General features: G+C 42.4%; 1 protein-coding gene across 1 annotated transcript in view; it reads right to left on the reverse strand.

The window, feature by feature from the left end:
• KLHL3 (kelch like family member 3) overlaps nucleotides 1-21,753 on the reverse strand; it is a 163,521-nt gene that overhangs the window by 9,763 nt on the left and 132,005 nt on the right. The window contains exons 9-13 of the mRNA XM_036751663.1: nucleotides 20,063-20,180; nucleotides 14,736-14,933; nucleotides 11,619-11,720; nucleotides 5,481-5,609; nucleotides 929-1,069 (exon numbers count right to left, since the gene is read on the reverse strand). Coding sequence (XP_036607558.1) covers nucleotides 929-1,069; nucleotides 5,481-5,609; nucleotides 11,619-11,720; nucleotides 14,736-14,933; nucleotides 20,063-20,180 — 688 coding nt within the window. The remainder of the gene's footprint in view (nucleotides 1-928; nucleotides 1,070-5,480; nucleotides 5,610-11,618; nucleotides 11,721-14,735; nucleotides 14,934-20,062; nucleotides 20,181-21,753) is intronic.

The raw sequence follows: 21,753 nt of genomic DNA on the forward strand, positions 1-21,753 counted from the left end.
CAGAGTCTGAATGCAAAATGAAGCATACTTTTTTTTAACTTTCTTTATTATTCTTGGTTTTTTTTGGTTTGTGATTTCTTTTGCAACAAAGCTAATATGGAAATATTTTGCATGACTGCATAGATATGATCTATATTAAACTGCATGCCTTCTCAAGGAGTAGGGAACGGAGGGAAAGGGAGAGAATTTAGAACTCAAAATTTTAAAAAAGAATGTTAAAACTTCTTGTTTACATGTAATTTGAGAAAAAAGTAAAAAAAATAAAAAGATTATGAAACAACTACAAGAAGCTCTGTCCAGCCACCTAAGGTAGCCCTCCCAAGATGGCCTATCCTGTCAAAATAGCCCTCTAGGCAAAGGATGTTGCCTAGGTCCTGGAAGTTAGAGGATACTTATTTCCTAAGGCTTGTGTTGCTCAGTACACAACAGAAATCACAGACATAGTCACTGGGAATGAAGTACTCACTTTAGTCACCTGGGAATGGGGAGGGAGATTCCCAAGGAATCCTAGAGCTAGGGTTTAAAAAGCTTCCTCCAGCCCCTCCCCACCCCACCCCTTCTTGTGAAGCAGGCAATTGTTTTAACAAACATAGTCTCAATTCCATATTTTGTTGTTCAGCACCGAATTTGAAGTCAAAGAAACTGTGTTCGAATCCCTTCTACTTCTTAAGTAATTGTTCTCACAAGGATAATCTCGGCACCAGAACACAGTCTTACAGAAGCTGGAATACCTGACTTCATATCCTAACCACCCGTGTAATGTTGAGCAAACCATCTTCCTCCTCTATAAAATAACAGGAATAGATGAGAATCCCAAAGGTCTCTTCTAGAGGCAATGAAATCCATTAGCCTTCCTCCTTCCCTCACAGGCAGCATTTCAACAAACTCACTAAACCACATGCAGGAAAGGGAAGAGAACAGCTGTTACCTGCATTTCGCCGGCACATGTTCATATCTGCAACTTGCTTCCAGGTATTTGTCCCAGGATCGTAGACCTCCACACTCTTCCTCACCAAGGGGCCGTCATGCCCACCCGTGGCATACAGCTGCCCACTGAGTACTCCAACCCCTGAAAGAGAGCACATGGTCATTTGGCTAGAGGCCTGGCCAGTCTCTTCTGCTTCTGAAACCAGAAGTGTCGTGTCATTTATTAATTTCCATTTGCTTTAAGCAGAAGGAGCCAGGAACAATTATTCAAAGTACTGAAGCGAAACTGAACTATTTCCAAATACTGGTATATGCTGGATTATCATTATGTATACTTAGGATGGTCTGAAAAAGATGAATCCGATGCAATTTTTTCAACTTCCAGGAGCCATGATTTTCTTGGTATGGGTTTGTCACTCCACTGATAGCAGATAGTGACCCTTCTAAAATCTGGCAGATAGTTTTTAGAAGCTGCTGTGGCTCCATCGAAAACCTGCCGATGAACCTCTCTGATATTAGCTAGGCTAGTCTCTGATAACAGATAGAGAGAACATCGTGAGGCCTTCCCTCAAAGCCTTTTCAGCTTGGTAGGAGGAGCTTCCAGAGGACAAAGCCACTGACATGGCCTTCGATAACCTAGCATTCCTTCCATGGCACAGTGACAAACTAGACTGGGGCTTTAGCAGAGAAAAATGATGTAAGACGCAGCAAAACCGTGAAATGCCATGGGTAGAGAGAACAGCAGGAGACCTGGTCAGTTTAATTCAACTAGCATTTACTAATCACATACTCTGTGCTGGTCTGTGTGCAGGGGACAAAAGCAAAACAGTCTTTGCCCTCAAATGGCATAAATTGTACTGAAATGTGGCCTTACCACTAATTAGCTACTAATGGAGCACTGAACTTATCCTGTGACTTACAACTTCTAAAGTCCTATAATTCTATGACCACATATAGTTCAACTACAGCCCAAACTGCAACTACCTTGAAGGTCCACTAGAGGGCGAGCTAGTACAAAAAATGCTAGTGGCTTCCATCATGGTTACTGTACTTGGTTTTCCTAGGTAACTCCTTCCCAGGGTGATTGAACAGTCTTCCCCTTAAGAAGCCAATCCTATTGGAATGAGGGAGGATGTAAGGGTCCCAAGTCCACTGCCTCCTGAGGCCATGATACAGGGAATTCACTACTAGCATCACCACTGTTGGTTTTGTTCTTCTTAGTCCAACTCATGATCTCCTGAATCTTCAATTATTCAGCATCCTGGGACTTCACAGGGATTTCCCACAGCTAGCATGCTAAGTGCTAGGGCTCTCTATTTCCTGAACTAATAGAGCATCCCCAACCACAGGAAAACAATGTGAACCTGTGAGTGGCCTTCCCTCAGTTTCTGGGAGTACCAGGCTCTAAAAAATGGCAATGAATTGGAATTTGAGGCTAGCACCCCAATAATGCCATGGAGAAGCTGCACATTTCTGTGGAAAGGATTCCACTACTTTGAATTCAGCCTCCTTTATAAGACAGCTAGATGGCTCAGTGGGCAGAGCACTGGGGTGGGAGTCAGAAGACCTGAGTTCAAACCCTTACACAGTGTGATCTCTGGCAAGTCATTTAACCTCTGTCGAGTGCAAAAAGAGAATGATAGATAATAGCACTTATCTCACAGGGTTGTCATGAGGCTCAAATCATAACACATGTAAAGTGCTTTGCAAGCCTTAAAAGCCTTTATAATTGCAAGTTATTATTGGAAGAGACAACATATACACAAGTATGAAATGCAAAGTGTATACAAAATAAATTCCAAGTAAAGGGGAGGTGGGGATCAGGTGGGGTACTAGAAGCCGGGCAAATTAAAAAAGGTTTCATGTAGAGGATGATATCCAAGAAACATTTTAAAGAAAACAAGTGATTCTCATTGGCAGAGGTGAGGTGTGTTCATGATATGGGGGGCAGACAGTATAAAGATGCAGAGATGCAAGATAGAGTGTCATATGCGAGGACTAGTGAGAAGGCCCGGGGACTATGGACTATAGGAAGGGAGCGATTATAACAAGGATGGAAAGGCAGGTTAGGGCCGGGGGTAAAGGGCTTTCAAGGCCAAACAGAAGCCTTTATTTTATCCTTGAGGCAATAGAGAGCCATTGGAGTGTGACAAAGCAGTGTGACAAAGGACTCTGCTTTAGGAAAATCGTTGTGGGAGTGATATGGAGGATAGGATGTGGGAGACACTTCAAGAAAGGAGACCTATTACAAGAGTCCAGCTGAGCAGTGAAATGAGGAAACCGAGGCTCCAAGAGGTTAAGGGAATTGTACAAAATTACCCGAGTAAGCAGCAGAGCCAGGATTTGAAGCCATGTCCCTGAATCTCTATGCTGAAAATCCCAAATGAGCTTATACACCGGGTCACACAGCTGACAACTTCTATAGCATTTTAAAGTTTATACAACATTTTCCTACAACACCCATTTGAAATTGGCAGTATAAATGTTAATGTTTAGTTTTCACCGTAGTCGCTCACAAGGATTCTTTCCCTGGAGAACTTAACGAAAAGATTTACTCAAGGATTTGCACCTTTGGGGTCCAGGAGAGTCCAACAGAACTCCCCCAAGTACCTCATTTACTAAGATACAAACTGAGGTAGGGGGAGAACCAGGCTCAGAATACAGAGGGCTGTCCAGCCAGGCATTAGGTTACTTCCCACAGAGGTCAGGCTTTCTTCCAAAGTACCTCCTACAACAGACACAGACTCCTCTCTGTATCAGAGAACCCTCTATACTCTGCTAAATTGTTACTACACAACCAAATTCTTAAGACTTTCTCCAACACCTCAGAGTCACAAAAGAGGTTATTCCAAGTTGTTTGGGGTTTTCTTAATGGATTACTCCAAAGGCTTTTCCTTTTAACGGATGATGGGGTTATTCCCACAGAAGGCCTACCTTCAAATCTCAAGAGGAATGCTAACTTTCTAAAAATAACATTCAGAGCACAAGGCTTTTTATTAACTTCTACTGGACTCACACTGTGCACTTTTTTTCCCCTTTTTTGGGTCCAGATTTGTGATTTCATCATCATGGGCGGGGGGGGGGGGGGTGTTGCTCCATCAAGGCAGATTAGTAACTAGTCTGCAATAAGGAGTCTCAGAGGATTGTCTGCAGACCTTGAACCCAGGGTCTTCCTGACTCTAAGGATGGCCCCAAAGTCACTGAACCACTGAACCTCTACGAGTTTCACCAGTTTGGGGTTGTTTTTTAAAATCACTTGTTGAAGATGCTCAATCTGATTTGGAGAGAAACTGTAATGTGCTAGATCCCACACATATACTGTAAAGTCTACATCTTCCCAAACAGAACGGGGTAACAGGATTTCAGTAGCTTGAAACACAGACTGCCTGTGTCACCACGTTTCACAGAAGCCAGAGTGTGCTCATGATCAGACTCCTGGGAAGAATCTACTGAGCTCAGGCTGCCAACCAGGACAGCCTTGTACATCACCAAGAATTTCAGTAACAAAGAGTCTGATTTCTCCCCTGTGAGCAGGAGGGAGGGCAGGGGGTATCTTCTCCCACTCCTTTCCCACAGACTGACCCTGGGGCCGGCAGCCAATGGAAGCTGCCAGCTCAAGCATTTTTCTATCATCCTCTGAAAGAAAGGTGGAAAAATAGTACAGTGTGGGCCAGTGTACCACACTCCCTGGAGATTCCTTGAAAGACAAACATAACTTCCCATGAGAAGCAATGGAGGAGCAGCCCTATGAAGAGCGAGTCCATTCACCAAGGGAGGCGGGCATACACATTTACCGCTCAACAGCCTGACCTTCAACTTGACCTAAATTTTGCCAGTGTTCAGTTCCTTCTTCTATAAAATATGTTCAATACAAAAAATCTGTAGTTTTACCCACATAAATATTTCTTCCACTGGAACAGATTGCCACCCTTCTTTCCCTTACTATACAAGTTTTGGAAGTTGCTGTGGCCGAAAAAAAATTCATCTAGTTGCCAACCATCTTGCAGTTGGACTCCCTGAACTTAGTTCTCATCCTCAAATGAAAAGCATATGGCCCATCACTGGGACAGTCTTCAAAGCATCATTGTGGAGAAGGGAGGTTAGACAGACATGGACAAAATAGGGAGAGTAGAGACACAGGACAAAATGCAGGAAGGGATATGAACACGCTTTCAACACTGTCCAGGGTTGTTCAAGTATAAGGTTGTTACTGTTACTAGCGCTATGAAAATTTAGTCCGGCTTTCCACCTCTTGGCGCCTGAGTTCAACTCTGCGCTATCCTTCACTCTCAGTTCCTTCATCCCCTTGTTCTACTGACACTTGTGACTCGCCTAACCCTGACCCTGGATGACTGTCACCACCTGCCTCCTTCTCTCCACATGCTGCTGAATGGATCCCATAGCGAGGATGAGCTTGTAAGGTCTCGGTGTCTTGATGGTGACGCCACCCTGACCTTGGAAGGGGAAAAGTTGGCACAATGTTCTGGTTGCCTTCAGTGGAAATTTCTAATTCTCAAAGACCTCGACGCCCAACGTGCTCACCCAACAGATACCTGCACCACTGCGACGTGTGCTCATATCTGCCACGTACGTCCATTCGTTGGTGGCTGGGTTGTATTGTTCCACGGTGCTGAGGCACTGGCGGGAAGCCCCATCATACCCTCCAACGGCATACAGCTTTCCTGGGGGGACAAGAAAACACAGACGACAATGGCACTACGGAAGTAAACTCAACTCAAGAGCATTACGAAGCACCTTCAATGTCAAAGGCACTGTGCTTGCACTAAGAATACAATAACAGAATGAAAAAACAGTCCCTGCCTCCAGGGAACTCACATTCTACCAGAAGTCATTAAAGAAGTAAGTTGTGGCAGAAAAGATTTTCCTCCTGAAACCTCTGCCAAGGGTATTCCACTGACAACCAAGTCTTAACTTCCATCCCACCATGCTATCCTTTTAAACCATAGCCTAAGGTCCTCTTCCTCTAGGGAGCCCATCTGGGTTGATACAACAATTTTTTTCCAACCTCTCAATACAATCCCTGACCTACCTTCCCCCTCCCTCACAACATTTTTACTCTACTGTAGTTCGAGGTCTCTGTCAATTCCAAGTGTTTCTGTTCTGTCAGTTTGAATAGACTACGAGTTACTTGAAGGGAGGCATGGCTCCTCCCCCTTAGCACTTCTCAACAAAAGCCAAACACCGGGGATTGGGAGATGTTCTCATTTCTGGGAGACAAGCCCACTATCTTGGCTCTTATTAGTTCAATTAAATCAATGCACATTCACCGGAATGAACAAAGCTGAGAGCTGAGCAGGGGCAAATGGATCAACTGACCCAGATTCAATCTACCTCGGATCAAATCTGGCCTGCTTGTGAAAACGAGCGTCACAAATGGTGAGATTTCTTAAGATTACCCATTATGGCAAATCTTTAATAAACTTTGTTTTTCTTTGGCTGAGAAGGCTTGAGTCGAATTCATTCGAGCAGGACCCGGTATATCGGTATTTTAGGGTCTCAAAGCACCCCTAAAAACATGATTCTCCGACCTCATCAGTAGGTGCTGTTATCATCCCCAGAGGAAACTGAGGCAAACAGAAGTTAAGTGACTTGCCCAGGTTCACACAGCTAGCAAGTTTCTCAGGTCTTCCTGACTCCAGGCCAAGGACCCTACCTCATACACTCCCTCAAAAATACATTATTTCCTTGGTGCTGATACCCCCTCCATTAGTAAAACTCTTGACCCCTCTGTGCCTTAGCAGATGGTAGGTATGAGCTGCTGTGGTTGAAAAAAGAAATCAGTCCCTCAAGGCTTTCATGTTCTGAGGCTTTCTGCAGATGAGGGAAATGGATACCCTACCACGGGTGGCTCAAATCCAAGTAAGCTTCAAATGGACAGTGATTCTGTGATAAAGATCACCAGATGAAGAGCCGCAGGGCCTGTATTTAAAGTCCCAGCACTGCTCCTTACCACCCAGGTGACTTTGGGCAAATCAGTTCATCTTGCAAGGCGCCTTGTTTCCTGATCTGCAGAACGATGGGGTTGGACCAGATGACCTCTACGCTCCTTCCAGCTCTAAATCTAGGATCCACGGGAAGAGAGAGAGAAAACAGTCCCAGCCAGTCTTCTCATTTAAAATGTGCCAGGTTGAAAGACACTGTTTCCTTCCATACGCAGGAAGTACACACAGAGATCTCCCTCGAATGGAGTGTCTTAAATTACTAACATTAAAGCATCTCCTTGAACTTCATAAACTCCATCCCGACATCAGCTGAAAACATCTCCATGCTGTGACTGCAAAGCTCTACTTGCGTCTGCTTAACCATAGTTTGCTATTTTTAACCCCTGGTCTATTGTTGGATATTCCTGGCTAAGGAACAACAGGGTAGGAGGAGGGTGGTAAATAGAAGCCGGTTACCAAAAGAACACTTGCACTGAACAGAAGAGAGGTCCAAGAATACCACATTCTGCTTGCTCCACCAAGAGAATGAGTCTAAAGAATGATTGACCTCATTAGCAGAAACTATTCCTGGCACTGACCAATTTCATTGCCAGCTGTGCCAGTTTCATTTTTCTCAAGATTATAAATTTCTAAAAATTCTCTAAATCGCTAATAAGAGAAATGCAAATTTAAAGGAACTCTGCAGTTTTACTACCTTCTATCCAACAAATTGGCACAGATGACAAAAAAAAAAGACAAAAACTATAAATGTTGGAGGAGATGTGAGAAAACAGGCACATTAATACACTATTAATGGTGGTGTGAATTGTTTCAACAATTCTGGAAAACATAAGGCTTATATTAGATCTGGAGACAGAAGAAACCTCAGGGGCCATACTGTCTAACCTTCTCAGTTTCCTTAAGTGATTTGTCTAAGGTCCTCTATATAGCAAGTTGCTGAGATGGATTTATGCCAGAAAAACAACTATACTGTTTGTTACCTTTGACTCAGTGATCCCACTACTGAGCCCAGGCCAAAGACAGAAAAAAGTCCTACATACAACGAAATGTTTATTACAGCACTTTTTGTAGTATCGAAAAACTAGAAACAAAGTGGATGTCCATCAACTGGGGAATGGCTAAACAAACTGTGGTATGTGAACCTAAGGTGATTGCATTATAAGAATCAATGTGAGGGACTCAGTTACCTGGGAAGAAATGTAAAAACTGGTACAAGACAATGTAAGCAGAAATGAGGTAACACTTATAATGGCCACATTAATGTAAAGAAAAAGAATACTGAAAGATATTAGAACTCAGATCAATGCGATAGCCAACCTTGACTTGACTGAAAGGACTGACGATTAAATGCATCTCCCTCTTCTCAACAGAGAGGAGGTAGAACCCAGGTGAAGAATGAGCCTCCTACTACCACACACAAAAACTGTAAGACCACAGAGCAGGAAGAGTCCTAAGAAGCCATTTAGTGCAACCACCTCATTTCCAGATGAGGAAAGGGAAACCCAATTCATAAGTCATACTGCTCCGGAGGATGCCTCCTCTATGACGACAGAATAAAGTCTAAACTTTTCAGTGTGACATCCAAGGCACTCCTTAATACAATCCAACCAGCCCAAGTCCCACTACTCTAAGATCCAACCAAGCTAATCATCGTTCCCCAAACACTCCTCCATGTTCTTCCGACTTTCCTTGGGCGTATTCCCTCCAGGTGGAATGACTTCTTCCCGTTCCCCACTCTCCTTGGGGAGAGAGAGTTCCATCATCTACGGAGAGTTCCATCAACTGTATCTCCTACAGACATAGCATGGTACTCTGCACAGAGTAGGAATTTAATAAATATTTGTTGATGTGTCACGAATGAATAAATGAACGTCCTTCTAAAAATTCTATCCATCATCTAAGGCCTAGCCGAAATAACAGTAATCAGAATAAGAGTTCACATTGTTATGGCACTTTACAGCTTACAAAAACACGTTCCCAAAATAATCATATGAGGTAATTAGAGTATTATCTATTATTTATTTCATAGATAAGAACACTAAGGCCCAGGAAGGCTCAGTGATTTATCCAAGGTGACACAGCTTAGAATTACTAGGGTAGGATATGAACTCATGTTTTTAAGTCCTATGCATTTTCTTCCTTTCTCTCTTTCTTTCCTCCTTCCTTTTCTTTTTTCCTTCCTTTCTTCTTTCCTTCCTTTCCTTTCTTTTCTTCCTTCCTTCCTTCCTTTCTTCCTTCCTTTTTTCTTTTTCTTCCTTCCTTCCTTTTCTTCCTTCCTTCCTTCTTTTTTCTTCCTTCCTTCCTCTCTTTCTCTTTCTTTCTTTCTGCCTTTTGTAGGCAATCAGAGTGAAGTGACTTGCCCAAGGTTGTACAGCTAGCAAGTAACTGAAGGAGCATTTGAACTCAGGTCCTCCTGACTCCAGGGCAGCTGCCAGAAGTCCTGTGCATTTTCTGCTTCTTCCTCTATGGAAACTTCTCTAATCCTTCAAGGATTTGTGTTCTCTTCCTCCTCTAATCTTGTACAGCAGGTTTTGCTTCTCTTGTGATCCTCTACCTTTAGGAATACATCCTATTCACTGTCTATCCCAATACCTGATTTTAATAACCTTAAGGACAGGGACCATCACATTCATTTGTAACACCTCTGCTCCTTATCCTCATTCGGAGTCAATAAGCTTTGGAAGGTTATCCCTGAAAGGTGGTCAGCATCCAGGCTCTACTTGAACAGTTCAGCATGTGTAGTGGAATCAGAAATATCCTGACTCAAATGCTGATTCTGACACTTACTGCTCTGACCATGGACAAATCACTCGGTCTTTCTGAGCCTCAGTTTCCTCTTCTGTACAATAGGGATACCCACAGCACAAGCCTTACACGGCAGTTGTGAGTCTCCAATGAGAAGACAAACACATGCAGCACTCTGAAAACTTCACAACATTCCATTAATGCTGTTTATGATTATTTTTATTACCTAATGGGACTGCCCCATCCCATTACTGGACAGCTCTGACTGTTCAGAAGGAGTGTCTGCTCTTTACTGAGCTAACGCCTGGCCTCCCTGTGACTTTGGTCCCAGTTCTGCCTTCTGGAGTCACATCAATAGATTCCCACCCATTATCATTTACTTGTGGGCATTAATGTTTTTAATGAGACCAGGGTGTAATGGATGAAATGAATAACTAAAGCATAAATGGCAACCTAGTTCCTTGATTTATTAACTACTCTGGACACTAAGCAGTTGTGGATTTAGTCCATAAGAGTTATACAGAAGCTTAAAGACCAAATAAATATGTGACCAAAGCTGAGCTTAACAAGAGACACGCTGTGAAACCATGCCTTCGAAACAGGAATGATATAAATACAGTCTATTAGCGATGTCATTTGTACTAATAGATACTATATTTACCTATATATGATCATAGTCATTTAAGAAAGAAAGTTTTTTTCTTTTTTTATTATTTATTTTTAGTTTTAAACATTCATTTCCATAAGTTTTAAATTTTCTCTCCCTCCCTCCCCAAGACGGCCTGCAATCTGATATAGGCTTTACATATACATTCCTATTAAACGTATTTTCACATTAATCATTATTATGAAGATGATTATTATGATTAGTCATTACTAAGAATTATAATGAATGGGAGAAACCATGAGAAAGTTTATTTCTTAAAGAAATAGAGACCCTAGGGCACAGCACTCTAGGATAACAGCCAAAGTACTAATTCAGGCCAATTTACCATATGAAGCAAGTCACATGGTTCAATTCAGTTTTAATCATCTGTAGGAGCAGAGAGAACTTTCCTACCAGGAGGGGACCCTAGCAATGAAGGTGATGACCATAAATTTAGGTCTGGAAAAAATATAAAGTATCATCTAGTCCAACCTTATAATGTGATATATGAAGAAAGTGAATCCTAGAGAAGTGACTTAATCAAGACCACACAAAGTGTAAATGGATTGAGGATATGAATGAGTCAAAATGTTAATAATAAATGCAAAAATTAATTATAATATTTAATATTATAATGATATTAATATTATTAATATTCAAAGTATTATTTGTGTGTGTGTATGAGAAATCTGGACCTGTGATAACACAGGTATAAAGAAATCCAAGGGAGGGAACTCCCTCTGACAGAACAGGTGAGCAGCTATTCTGCATTGCTGGGCCTCGACTGAGGCACCAAGAAGTTAAGGTCACTCAGTCAGTGTGTTTCAAGTGCACACTTGAACCCAGAGTCTTCCTGATGTGAAGACTGGCTCTTTATCCACCTCCCTATTCTGTTTCTACTGTTGCTTATTGTTTTAAAAAATATGAACAAAGTTAAGCAAATGAAGATACCTGACCAATGAATTAAAACTCCAGTTCACCTTCATCCTCTTCCTTTCACCAGGGAAAGGAATAAAATAAAAATATAAATAAATAAAATAAAATAATACTATGTTGAACCTAGTCTATGTGCCTTGCCTTGTCTCTCAAATCAAACCTTAAATCCATTCAGTCTATGTAAGAGAAGTATTAATACAAACCTCAAAGCCATCAGCTTAGAAAAAGGAGGAATAAAGAGACTATCCCAAAACCACGGATTAACTTGAGGCATCCATATGGCCAAAAGCAAAGAGATCTGCCCCCCCTAGACAAAGGTCTAGGCTGGAAGGGCCTCAGCATCCCTGAGCCAACCAGAGAAACCAATCACTTCTCCCTCCCACCCCTGCCTTCTTACTTACCTTCCACAACACCCACTCCCACACTGCTTCTCCTTGTGTTCATAGGTGCCACGAAGAACCACTCATTGGTTTTGTAGCTGTAGGCTTCCACTGATGCAAGACCTGAAAACAAGAAATAGGAAAGACTTCTCTGTCACCTCAGTGTCTTTGACCCTGATAGATCAGCCTTCATAAGCAGTGTGTCTCTATGTGTAGGAATATAAGAAAAACAGTGTGCACGTACATGTGTTGTGTGGCACGCTCTGTGTGTCTATGTGTGTCTGAGAAAGACAGTGTTTTATGTGTATGGGTAAAAAAAAAACTCTTTGTGAATGAGAAAGAATATAGGCCTATGTACGGCAGAGTTTCTGTGCGAGTATATGTGATGTGTAGTGTGCATGAGAGATTATGCCGTATAATCTCTACCTTTTCTTTGTCCTCAGCATGACCTCTAACCTCTCCCCACTTTCCCAGGCTACGATTTCTGCACTGGCTACAGTCTCTTCCATTCCTAATCTCAACTCTTGGTGAACCAGCTCAACTTTACAGTACCTTTTAGTCTCAATTCTCTTGCCCCCTTCACCAGTCTTCTATCCTGGATTACTACTACTATCAGCCTCCTTCTCTCCAGTTCCCCTGTATTGTTAATGTATTTTTTGCTCAATGGGAAGATCTTTCCCATCCATTAATGGGCCCATGTGACCTGCTTAAGTCACACGGTAGCCTAAGTCACATGAGTTTGAGTTACATGAGCCTGGGTCATTAGGGCTGTGATGCCCTCCGACCCTGAAGAAGTGTATATATACTCGGAGGTTAGCATTTTGCTTTGGGGCTCACTCATGGGAAGAGTGTTCCTGTGATGTAGCCAGATGAGACTCTGAGTAGCCGTTAAGGAGCCCCGAGGCTTTGAAAACCGGGTTGTTAGTGCTTCTCTCTCTGGTAACTATGTATCTATTGCTTTTGGTCAGATGGTTAGAAGCCCTGTCTGTTGATTTGTGTTATTTGCTCTGCTTGTAATTTGTTTGTATTTATTCTGAAGCTCAGGGTGTTGACTTTTCCCCTGAACCAAGTGAATGGTGTATATGTTTGTTTAAAGTAAGATTGCTGACCCCTTTAAAGTTGCTTTCCTTCAGAAAAGCAGATCAAAGAACCCGTGCTAGCAGCACCCCCGTGTGCTGGTGTTATTAGTCTTACACCATCACAGCAGCTGCAAGTAACATTGTTGTTACAGCCCCTGAGTGGAGCTGGAAGAAGTCATAAAACTATGCGGACTGGGTTCATTACTAACTGATGTTCTCTCATCTCAAATGGGCCCTCACTGTGGCAAGGCAATCCTACATCTCCCTAACGAACTGATTTTCTATCTCCCTCACTACAGCAGCTATCCCAAACCTTACCTTCCTTCCTAAAGCCCACCACTGTACCCTGTACCACCACCTTGAGCTCCCTCTCCCTTTTTCATCATCTTGGGATCTCTTGACATCATACCCTACTCTTGTTTCCTTTCCCCCAGTCTATGATAATGAAGTGCTCCTTCTCTTTGCTGAGGTCAATCTATCTACCAAGTGTCTTAATCCCATCATCTTCTCCCGCAGACTGTGTGCACTGTCATCATTATTCTCTCTCTGATCATCAGCTACTGGTTCCTTCCAAGCTCCCTCCAAACATGTTCATGCCTCCCCCCCATCCCTAAAAGACTCCTACAGATTCCATTAACTATCATCCTATATCTCTCCTTCTCTTGTTGGCTAAACTCCTTAAGTTCTTCCTCCCCTATCATTTCTAAACTTCTGCAATATAGTTTTTGATCCCATCATTCACCCAAAGCTGCTCTCTCCAGAGTTACCAATGACTCCTTAATTGGCAAACCTAATGGCCTTTTCTCAATCCTGACCCTTTCCTGAATTCTCCGCAGCACCTGACACTGCTGATTATCTCCCAGATGCTCTCTCATTAAGCTGGCACTGTTGTCTCCTGGTTGGTTATACTCCTATCTGTACAACTGCTCCGTTTTAGTCTCATTTGCTTGTTCATGAACATCTGGTTTATGTCCACTAACTGTGGATGTTCCCCAAGGTTCCATCCTGGTCCCTTTTCTCTTCTTCCTCTTTACTATCTTGCTTGGCAATCTCATCAAATCCCACAGGTTCAACTGTCATCTCTATATAGATGATTCCCAGATCTATATTTATAGGCCTGATCTCCATCCGGAGCCCCAGATCTGCATTACCAGCTGGATTTTGTACTTCTAGAATTGAGAAATCCACAGGCATTCCAAACTCAACACGTCCAAAACAGAATTCGTCATGATTCACCCTGGCCCCAAACCGTCTTCCTAATGTCCCTATGACTTTTGTGAGCACTTACATTTGCAGCTTTGGTGTTACCCTTGACTCCCCGATCTCCTCCATTCCACACACCTAATCAATTGCTAAACCTTGCCATTTGTGCCTCCAAATCACCTTTCATAGATGTCCTTTTCTCTCTACTCATACAGCCACCACTGTAGTTCAGGCCCTCATCACCTTGCACCAGGACCCTTGCAATAGCATCTTAATGGGTCTCCATGCCTCAAGTCTCTTTCCATTCCAATCCATCCACACAGCTGCCCAAAGGATTCTCTTAAAGCCTACGTCGCCACCTTCCCCATAAGCTCCAGTGGCTCCTATGCCTATCTCTAACATGCAGCATCGTGTCTGGCGCATAGCAAGCAATTAATAAATACTTATTAACTTATTCATAACCCAGTCCAGTCCTAACTTTGCAGTCTTCTTACTGCCCTTCACTCACTTCTCAAAGACAGGTTTTTTGTTGCTGTTTTTTTCTTTGTATCTTTTTTAGCATAGTATTTGACACACAGCGATCACTTAATAAAATGCACGTTGACTGATGGATTGAGCAAGGGAGAATTTATGGGTCTATGAGGACAAAATTATGTCTGTGATGACAAAAGAGATTATGTGTATGTAAGAGAGACTACAAGATGAAGAGACACAGAGAATAGGGCAGAGAGAGTAAGTGTATGGATGGATAAGTGGTTACACTAATGCGCAGGTGACAAGAACTTTGCCAGGGCAGGAGGATGTGGATCTCGTTACTGTGCTTAAGCAAATTCAGAGAACAGTTCTAAGAACCCACCTGTGCTCCCATCGAACCCCCCCACGGCATAGAGGAGCTCATTGAGCACAGCTGCGCCTAGTGTGCTCCGGCGCTCCTGCATGCTGGCGATGGACGTCCACTGGTCCTTCACACCATCATACACGTCAACCGTCCGGACACGAAGGGAGCCATTAAAGCCCCCCACAGCGTAAACGCTTCCAGCCATGAACACCACCCCTGAGGAGCAGGAAAATCAAAGGGTTCAAGTTAGTTCATGTAACAGCAAAGAGAACTAGTCAGCTCTCAACCACACAGTAGAAATGACATTAATAAAGCACTGAGAAGCAACCGGCATAATGGCGCAAAACGGAGAGCTCGCCTTGGTGTCAGGAAGAGCTAGGTTCACATTCTAGCTATGTGACCGTGAACAAATCATTGGATCTTAGTGCCCAGGCAACTCTGAGACTAAGAAACAACAGATGGACTGCCCATGCGCATCGGTGTCTCCATATTGGGAGCTCTCTACAATGATGACATCATAGGTTGGGACCAAAAAAAATATGCAAGCAGTGCTTGGTTCTGGGAGATACAGAAAGCTCAGGTAAGACATCAGGCCACCCTCAAGGAGCTTACAGTGTAGTATGAGAATAAAATTACAATGCAGGTAGTTACACTATTACATAGTAAGTACACTAGACAATTATGCACCAAAGTGTTACAGAAGGTCTGATTTTCCCAGAAAATCAGGAAAGGGTTCAGTGGAGGAAGTGATATTTGAGCTGGGCTTTACAGGATGAATAGGATTTCAACAGGCAAAGAGGAGGACATTCCACGTATAAGATATAGTCTAGGCAAGGCATAGAAGCATGAGAAAAAAGGGTATAAACTCTTGCTTCCCCCCTCTTCCTACCTTCGCTATGACTGTGGAGGGCACCACCATCCTCTCAGTCGCCCAGGCTTGAAATCCAGGTGTCATCCTCAACTCCTCACTCTCATCCCCCACAGCCAATCAGAGGTCAAGTGCTATCATTTCTACCTCCACAACAAAGCTCATTTATGCCCCCTTCTCTCCTGGAGCCCCCCTGGTACAGACCCTCATCATCTGAGACTTGGACTATTCTAGCAGCCACCTGGTTGGTCTCCCTACCTCAAATCTGTTCCCACTCCAGTCTATCAACCACTCAACTGTCAAACTGATCGTCCCAAAACACAGATCTAGCCCTATCACTCTCCTTTTTCAATAAAACCCAGTGACCCCCTATCGTCCCCAGAATCAAATAAAATCTTCTGGGACTTTTCAAACTCTTCATAACTTGCCCCCTTCCTACCTTTCCAGTCTCATTACACCTTACCGCCCTCCATGTATCCTGCATTCCAGTAACACCAGCCTCCATGCTATTCCTGGAACAAGTCACTCCATCTCCCAACCCTGGGCGTTTCCACAGGCTGTCCCCTATGCCTAGAAGTCTCTCCCTCTTCAACTTCACCTCCTAACTTCCTTGGCTTCCTTCAAGTCCCAGTCAAAATTCCATCTTCTGCAACAAGACTTCTTAAGTCCTCCTCAATCTTAATGCTTTTCCTCTGAGATTACTCATAATTTATCATGTATATACCTTGCATGTACTTAGTTCTTTGCATGTTATCTCCCTTGTTAGACTATGAGCTCCCTGAGGATAGGGACTGTTTTTTCATCTCTTTGTATCCCTAGCACTTAGCATAGTGCCTGGAAAATAAGAAGAGCTCAATAAATGACTGTTGGTTGTTTGATTGATTGAAAGGGGAAGGAAGGGAAATATGACACTAGCATGGACAATCCAAAACATCAGATAATCTCAAATCACATCTATTGCTTATATGGTGGTAGGGTTTTTCTTTAAGAGCTACCTTTTAAAACTATCTATAGTCATATGAAAAAAAATGCTCTAAATCACTACTGATTAGAGAAATGCAAATCAAAATGACCCTGAGGTACTACATCACACCTATCAGATTGGCTAACATGACAAAACAGGAAAATGATAAATGTTGGAGAAGATATGGGAAAATTGGAACACTAATGTATTGTTGGTGGAGTTGTGAACTGATCCAACCACTCTAGAGAGCAATTTGGAACTATGTCCAAAGGGCTATAAAAATGTGCATACCCTTTGATCCAGCAATACCACTACTGGATTTGTATCCCAAAGAGATCATAAAAAAGGGAAAAGGACTCACGTGTACAAAAATATTTATAGCAGCTCTTTTTGCGGTGGCAAAGAATTGGAAATTGAGGGGATGCCCCTCCATTGGGGAATGGTATATGAATGTAATGGAATACTATTTTTCCATAAGAAATGATGAGGAGGCAGATTTCAGAAAAACCTGGAAAGACTTACATGAACTGTTGCTGAGTGAAGTGAGCAGAACCAGGAGAACACTGTACACAGTGACAGAAACACTGTGTGATGACCAACTTAGACTTAGCTCTTCTCAGCAATGCAATGATCTAAGACAATTCCAAAAGACTCATGATGGAAAATACCATCCACATCCAGAGAACGAACTATGGAGTCTGAATGCAGATCGAAGCATACTGTTTTCTCTCTCTTTTTTTTTTTGTTTTTCTTTCTCATGGTTTTTCCCTTTTGTTCTGATTCTTCTTTCACAACATGACTAATGTGGAAATATGTTTAATATGATTATACATTTACAGCCTATATCAGATTGGGGAGGGGAGGGGGAAATTAAGAACTCAAAATTTTATAAAAGTGGATACTGAAAACTAAAAATAAATACATTTAATAAAAAAGAGTTACCTTTTTAGTTCTGTTTCACGAAGATGGACACTAAAATGGATATTAAATTTTACTCAGGCTAAAACCTTCAAGGATCTGTGACTGCTAGGGCCAAAATACTTAGGTTGTGACCAAACTAATGTCAGGGGAAAGACACACAATCTGTAACTAAGTACTTATTCAGAACCCTTGGCAGGCTTGGTAGGTCCTTCCAAAGCTTGCACTCTGATGGCATTTAAGCCTTTGAGAACCTAGGATTCACCATAATGAGACATCGTAATTCATTCATCATAATGAGACATCAAAGGACAACTTTAGCGAAGGCTAATATAATACATTTTTATTTTTAAAACTTCCCTTACTAACTTGGATTAATACAATGACCATCAATGATTCCAGAGGATGACGTTGAACCAAGCTACTGACAGGAGAGGTGATGGATTCAGGCTATACATTTTTAGACACGGCCAGTCTTCGAATTTGCTTTCCTTGACTATGCATATTTGTTACATGGATTCTGCTTTTTCCACCCCCTTTCCCCACAACAGTGGAGGCAGGGGGGGGAGTGGGAGGGAGAGAAAAAAAAAAGCTTGTAATTAAAATAATAAAATTAATTTTTAAAAATTATTTTATTTATTGTCCTTCATAGTCTCATCATGGGCAGTTAAGTGGTGCAGTGGATAGAGAGGCTGGTCTGGAGTCAGAAGACTTGAGTTAAAATCTAGCCTCACACACATTCTAGCTGTGTGACCTTGGACAAGTCAGAGCTGGAGAAGCAAAAGGCAAACCACTCCAAATGGGATCATGAAGGGTCAGACACAACCGAAACAACTGAACAACAACAAATGTCAACATGGCATGAAATATAAACTCCTTGAGGTGTGGGCACTGAGTGAACCACAATGACTCCATCTTTTGACTCAATTCTGGATCTGGCTCAGTTCTCTTTCATTCAATTATGGGTCTGGTCCAATTTCTGTCTTGTCAATTATGGGAATCGTGAGAAAACTTTATTGCGTTGTTTGAGCCTAAGCCCTGCGTGGCTGGGAAGCTGGACCACATCTCCCCGTTGCTTAGAGATGCTTAACTAATAAGCACCTAGGTTATGCTGACCAGAAACTCAGTCAGTTCTGAAAGATGCTGCAAGGAGTTTTCTCACAATTATGTATCTCAAGCAACCTATGTGTCTTAGCTGAAAACTGGCCCCATACTGGTCAATCAGTACTGGCAATCAATACGGTTTCCACGTTCCTTTGATTGAATACAGACACTTGGAGGTCACCTCTTTTTTTGATTTCAGGGAATTGTACCTGCTCGCTCTGCCTGTTCCCAACTCTCAAGATCTCTCATCCCCCTCCCAACTTGGAAAGCCCCTAATCTTTCTTCCAATTAGAGATCAGATTACCTAATTTTGTATCCTGTTGTTTCCTTTTGCTTAATTGGTCTTACTTGAATAACTGCTTATAATACATAAAAATCTGCCTCACTCTGTATTCAGGGTCTTTAGACTGGTTAGGGATTCCCGGACCCATTTAGTATGCCTGTTTTGCTAATAAATCATATGGCTAGGATTATGTTTCCTCAGTTATTATTAATTATCCACCATAGAGACTGGCTCTTGTCCTTATACCCTCAGCACCACGAACAGCAGTTAGCACATACGAGGCACTGAATAAATGCTCTCTGAATGGAATGGAAGAGATCCCCAGTTCCTGAAGGCTAAGGGAGTGGAGCTCAGGTACTTCCTATCAATCTGGAAAAGATTCAAGTATAGGCCTAGAGATGGATTCTCTATTGTCCAAGGCCGAGCTAAATGGAGAGGTGTTCGTTAATGCAGTGGTTCTGGGGTCAAGAATTTTTTAGCTACAATAACTTCACAGTCACGAAGGGGTTATAATCCACCCATAACACAATGCTTGAAATGTGGGGGGAAAAAAACACTGAAAATAAACTTATAGTTCCAGAGCACACAAGATCACAGATTTAGAGTTAAATGGGATCTACTCATGGCTGTTTTTTTTATTTTGTCTTTGCATCCCCAGAACCTGGCACATGGTAAGTGCTTAAGATGCTTGTTAACTCACTCACTGACTGACAGTATGTGCTTAACAAATGCTTGTTAAGTTAGTTTGGATCAGATCAGATCCAATCTTCCTATTTTACATGTGAGAAAACTGAAGCCCAGAAGGACTAAGTACTTTGCCAAAAGTCACATAAGTTAGTAAGTGGCAGAACCCAAATTCAAACCCAGATCGGAGGATCATAAGATGACAGATTTAGTGCTAGACGGGATCTTAGAAGTTATCTACCGCAAAGGTCTCATTTATTGAGAAGAACTCCACGATTTGCTCAAGGTCACATTATACTGAGCAGCAGATGCAAGACTCAAACCCAAGAACTCTGCTCGGAGTCCAATGTTCTTCTCTCCACACCAATCAGCCCTTCATGTTGTCCCCAACTGTCAGGGGAGCCCTGGATCATCCCTCTAAGAAACAAGGGAAATGAAACTGAGAAGGAAGTTTTTTAGGAAAAACCAAAGGTCTAAGGCAATGGTTATGTCATGCTACAGCTCCTAAAAATCATTCATCTGACCTGCTCTGCATCTCCTTGAAGGAAGTTCTGCGATCTGATCCCATCTGTCCTCCTCAAAATCGTAACATTCAACGCTCCGGATAGCTTTGGGGGCTTGGCCGCCCACCACAATCATAACCTGCAAAGAGAAAAAGGAAACATTAAAACGGTATTCCAGTGTCTAGTTTGAGCCCATCATTTTCAGTTGGGAAAAATGAGGTTCAGAGACTGGAAATTATTTACCCAAGATCCCATCTCCAGAGTTGGAAGAAACCAACCACGGCCTCTCCCGCCCCCTACATCCCATTCAAACATTTTTTTTTACTATGCTAAATATTCTGAATGAGGGCAAGCAATTGTCTTCACTGCAGTCTCCTCCATACTTAGACTAGTTGTGAACTAGTAGGTGGCTAATTAAAAAAATCTGGCTGAAAAAAGGGAGCAGCAGATCCAGGAGTTAAGGCTGGAAAACAGGGTCTGAGTTGGGGAGCTTTACTTTGACTAATGGTGATTACTCCAAAGGCTGATTCTCAAATTTTTAAAAAATGAGCCACTTTAAACTGGCATTGTTCTACTCACCCCCACCCCCTACTAGACTGAAAGCAATATAGTAAAATAATAATTTTATATATACATGTGTATTGTATGTGTGTGTGCATTTAACGCAGTGCCTGGAAGTACTTATTTCTTTCTCCCTTATATATTTACAAGTCACTCTCTTCCCAACAACTCTACGAAGCAAGCGGTAGAGGTATCATTAGCATCATTAATCCCATTTTACAGATGGGGAAACTAAAGCTTAGGAAGGTAAAATAATTCAGCTACCAAGTACTGGACCTGCTCCCAACTCCATTTGTAGCGCACAGAGAAGAAAGAGCTGTACGTTTACTTTCACCATATACATCCTCACTCCTTCTCCACCCCCACTTAAGACTGGAACACAGAGCTCATAGACCCTAGTATATTAGGACTGGAAGGAACCTTAACGTCCACCTTCTTCAAATTACTGGTGAGGAAACTGAGGCACAGAGACATGAAATGATGTTCCCAAAGTCACAGAGGCAGAAACTAGCAGAACTGAGAGAGTGGATCAGGGATCATAACTACAGGCTTTTATATGGCACTTTAAGATTTGCAAAGCAATCTACACAGGTTTTCTCAGTGATGTACACAACGCTGTAAAGCAGGTGCTCCTACTGACCCCTCTGTACAGATGAGGAAAGGTCTCACGGATGATAAACATCAGCAGCAGAAATAAACTGAGATATTCCCGACGCCGTGTGCAGCACCAACCACTGTGCTACACTGCCTCCTTGTCATTCGTATGTCCTAGCTGCCTGTTTACCATACGCGAATTACCAATGTTCAAAAAAATAGAAAACAGCAAAATAGAAACTTAATGCTGAAAGCATACTGCACTTAATTCAAAATTTCTTTGATGATTCAAAAGGAACTATGGCACTGATAGAACCTTAGTTTCCTCCTCTTAACAGCTAGAGGGTGCCCTGGATAGAGCACAGAACTTAGAATCTTCCAGGAAGACGTGAGTTCAAATTTGTGACTATGTGACATTTTGGTGACAAATTTGCCAACTACGTGACCCTGGGCAAGTCATTTAACCTCTGTCTCAATTTTCTCATATATGAAAGGGAAGCAATAAAAACACTTACCTCTTGGGGTTATTTTGAAAAAAAAGAGTATTATTACTTAGG

The sequence above is a fragment of the Trichosurus vulpecula genome, chromosome 3, assembly GCF_011100635.1.
Source record: "Trichosurus vulpecula isolate mTriVul1 chromosome 3, mTriVul1.pri, whole genome shotgun sequence".
Taxonomy (NCBI): Eukaryota; Metazoa; Chordata; class Mammalia; order Diprotodontia; family Phalangeridae; genus Trichosurus; species Trichosurus vulpecula.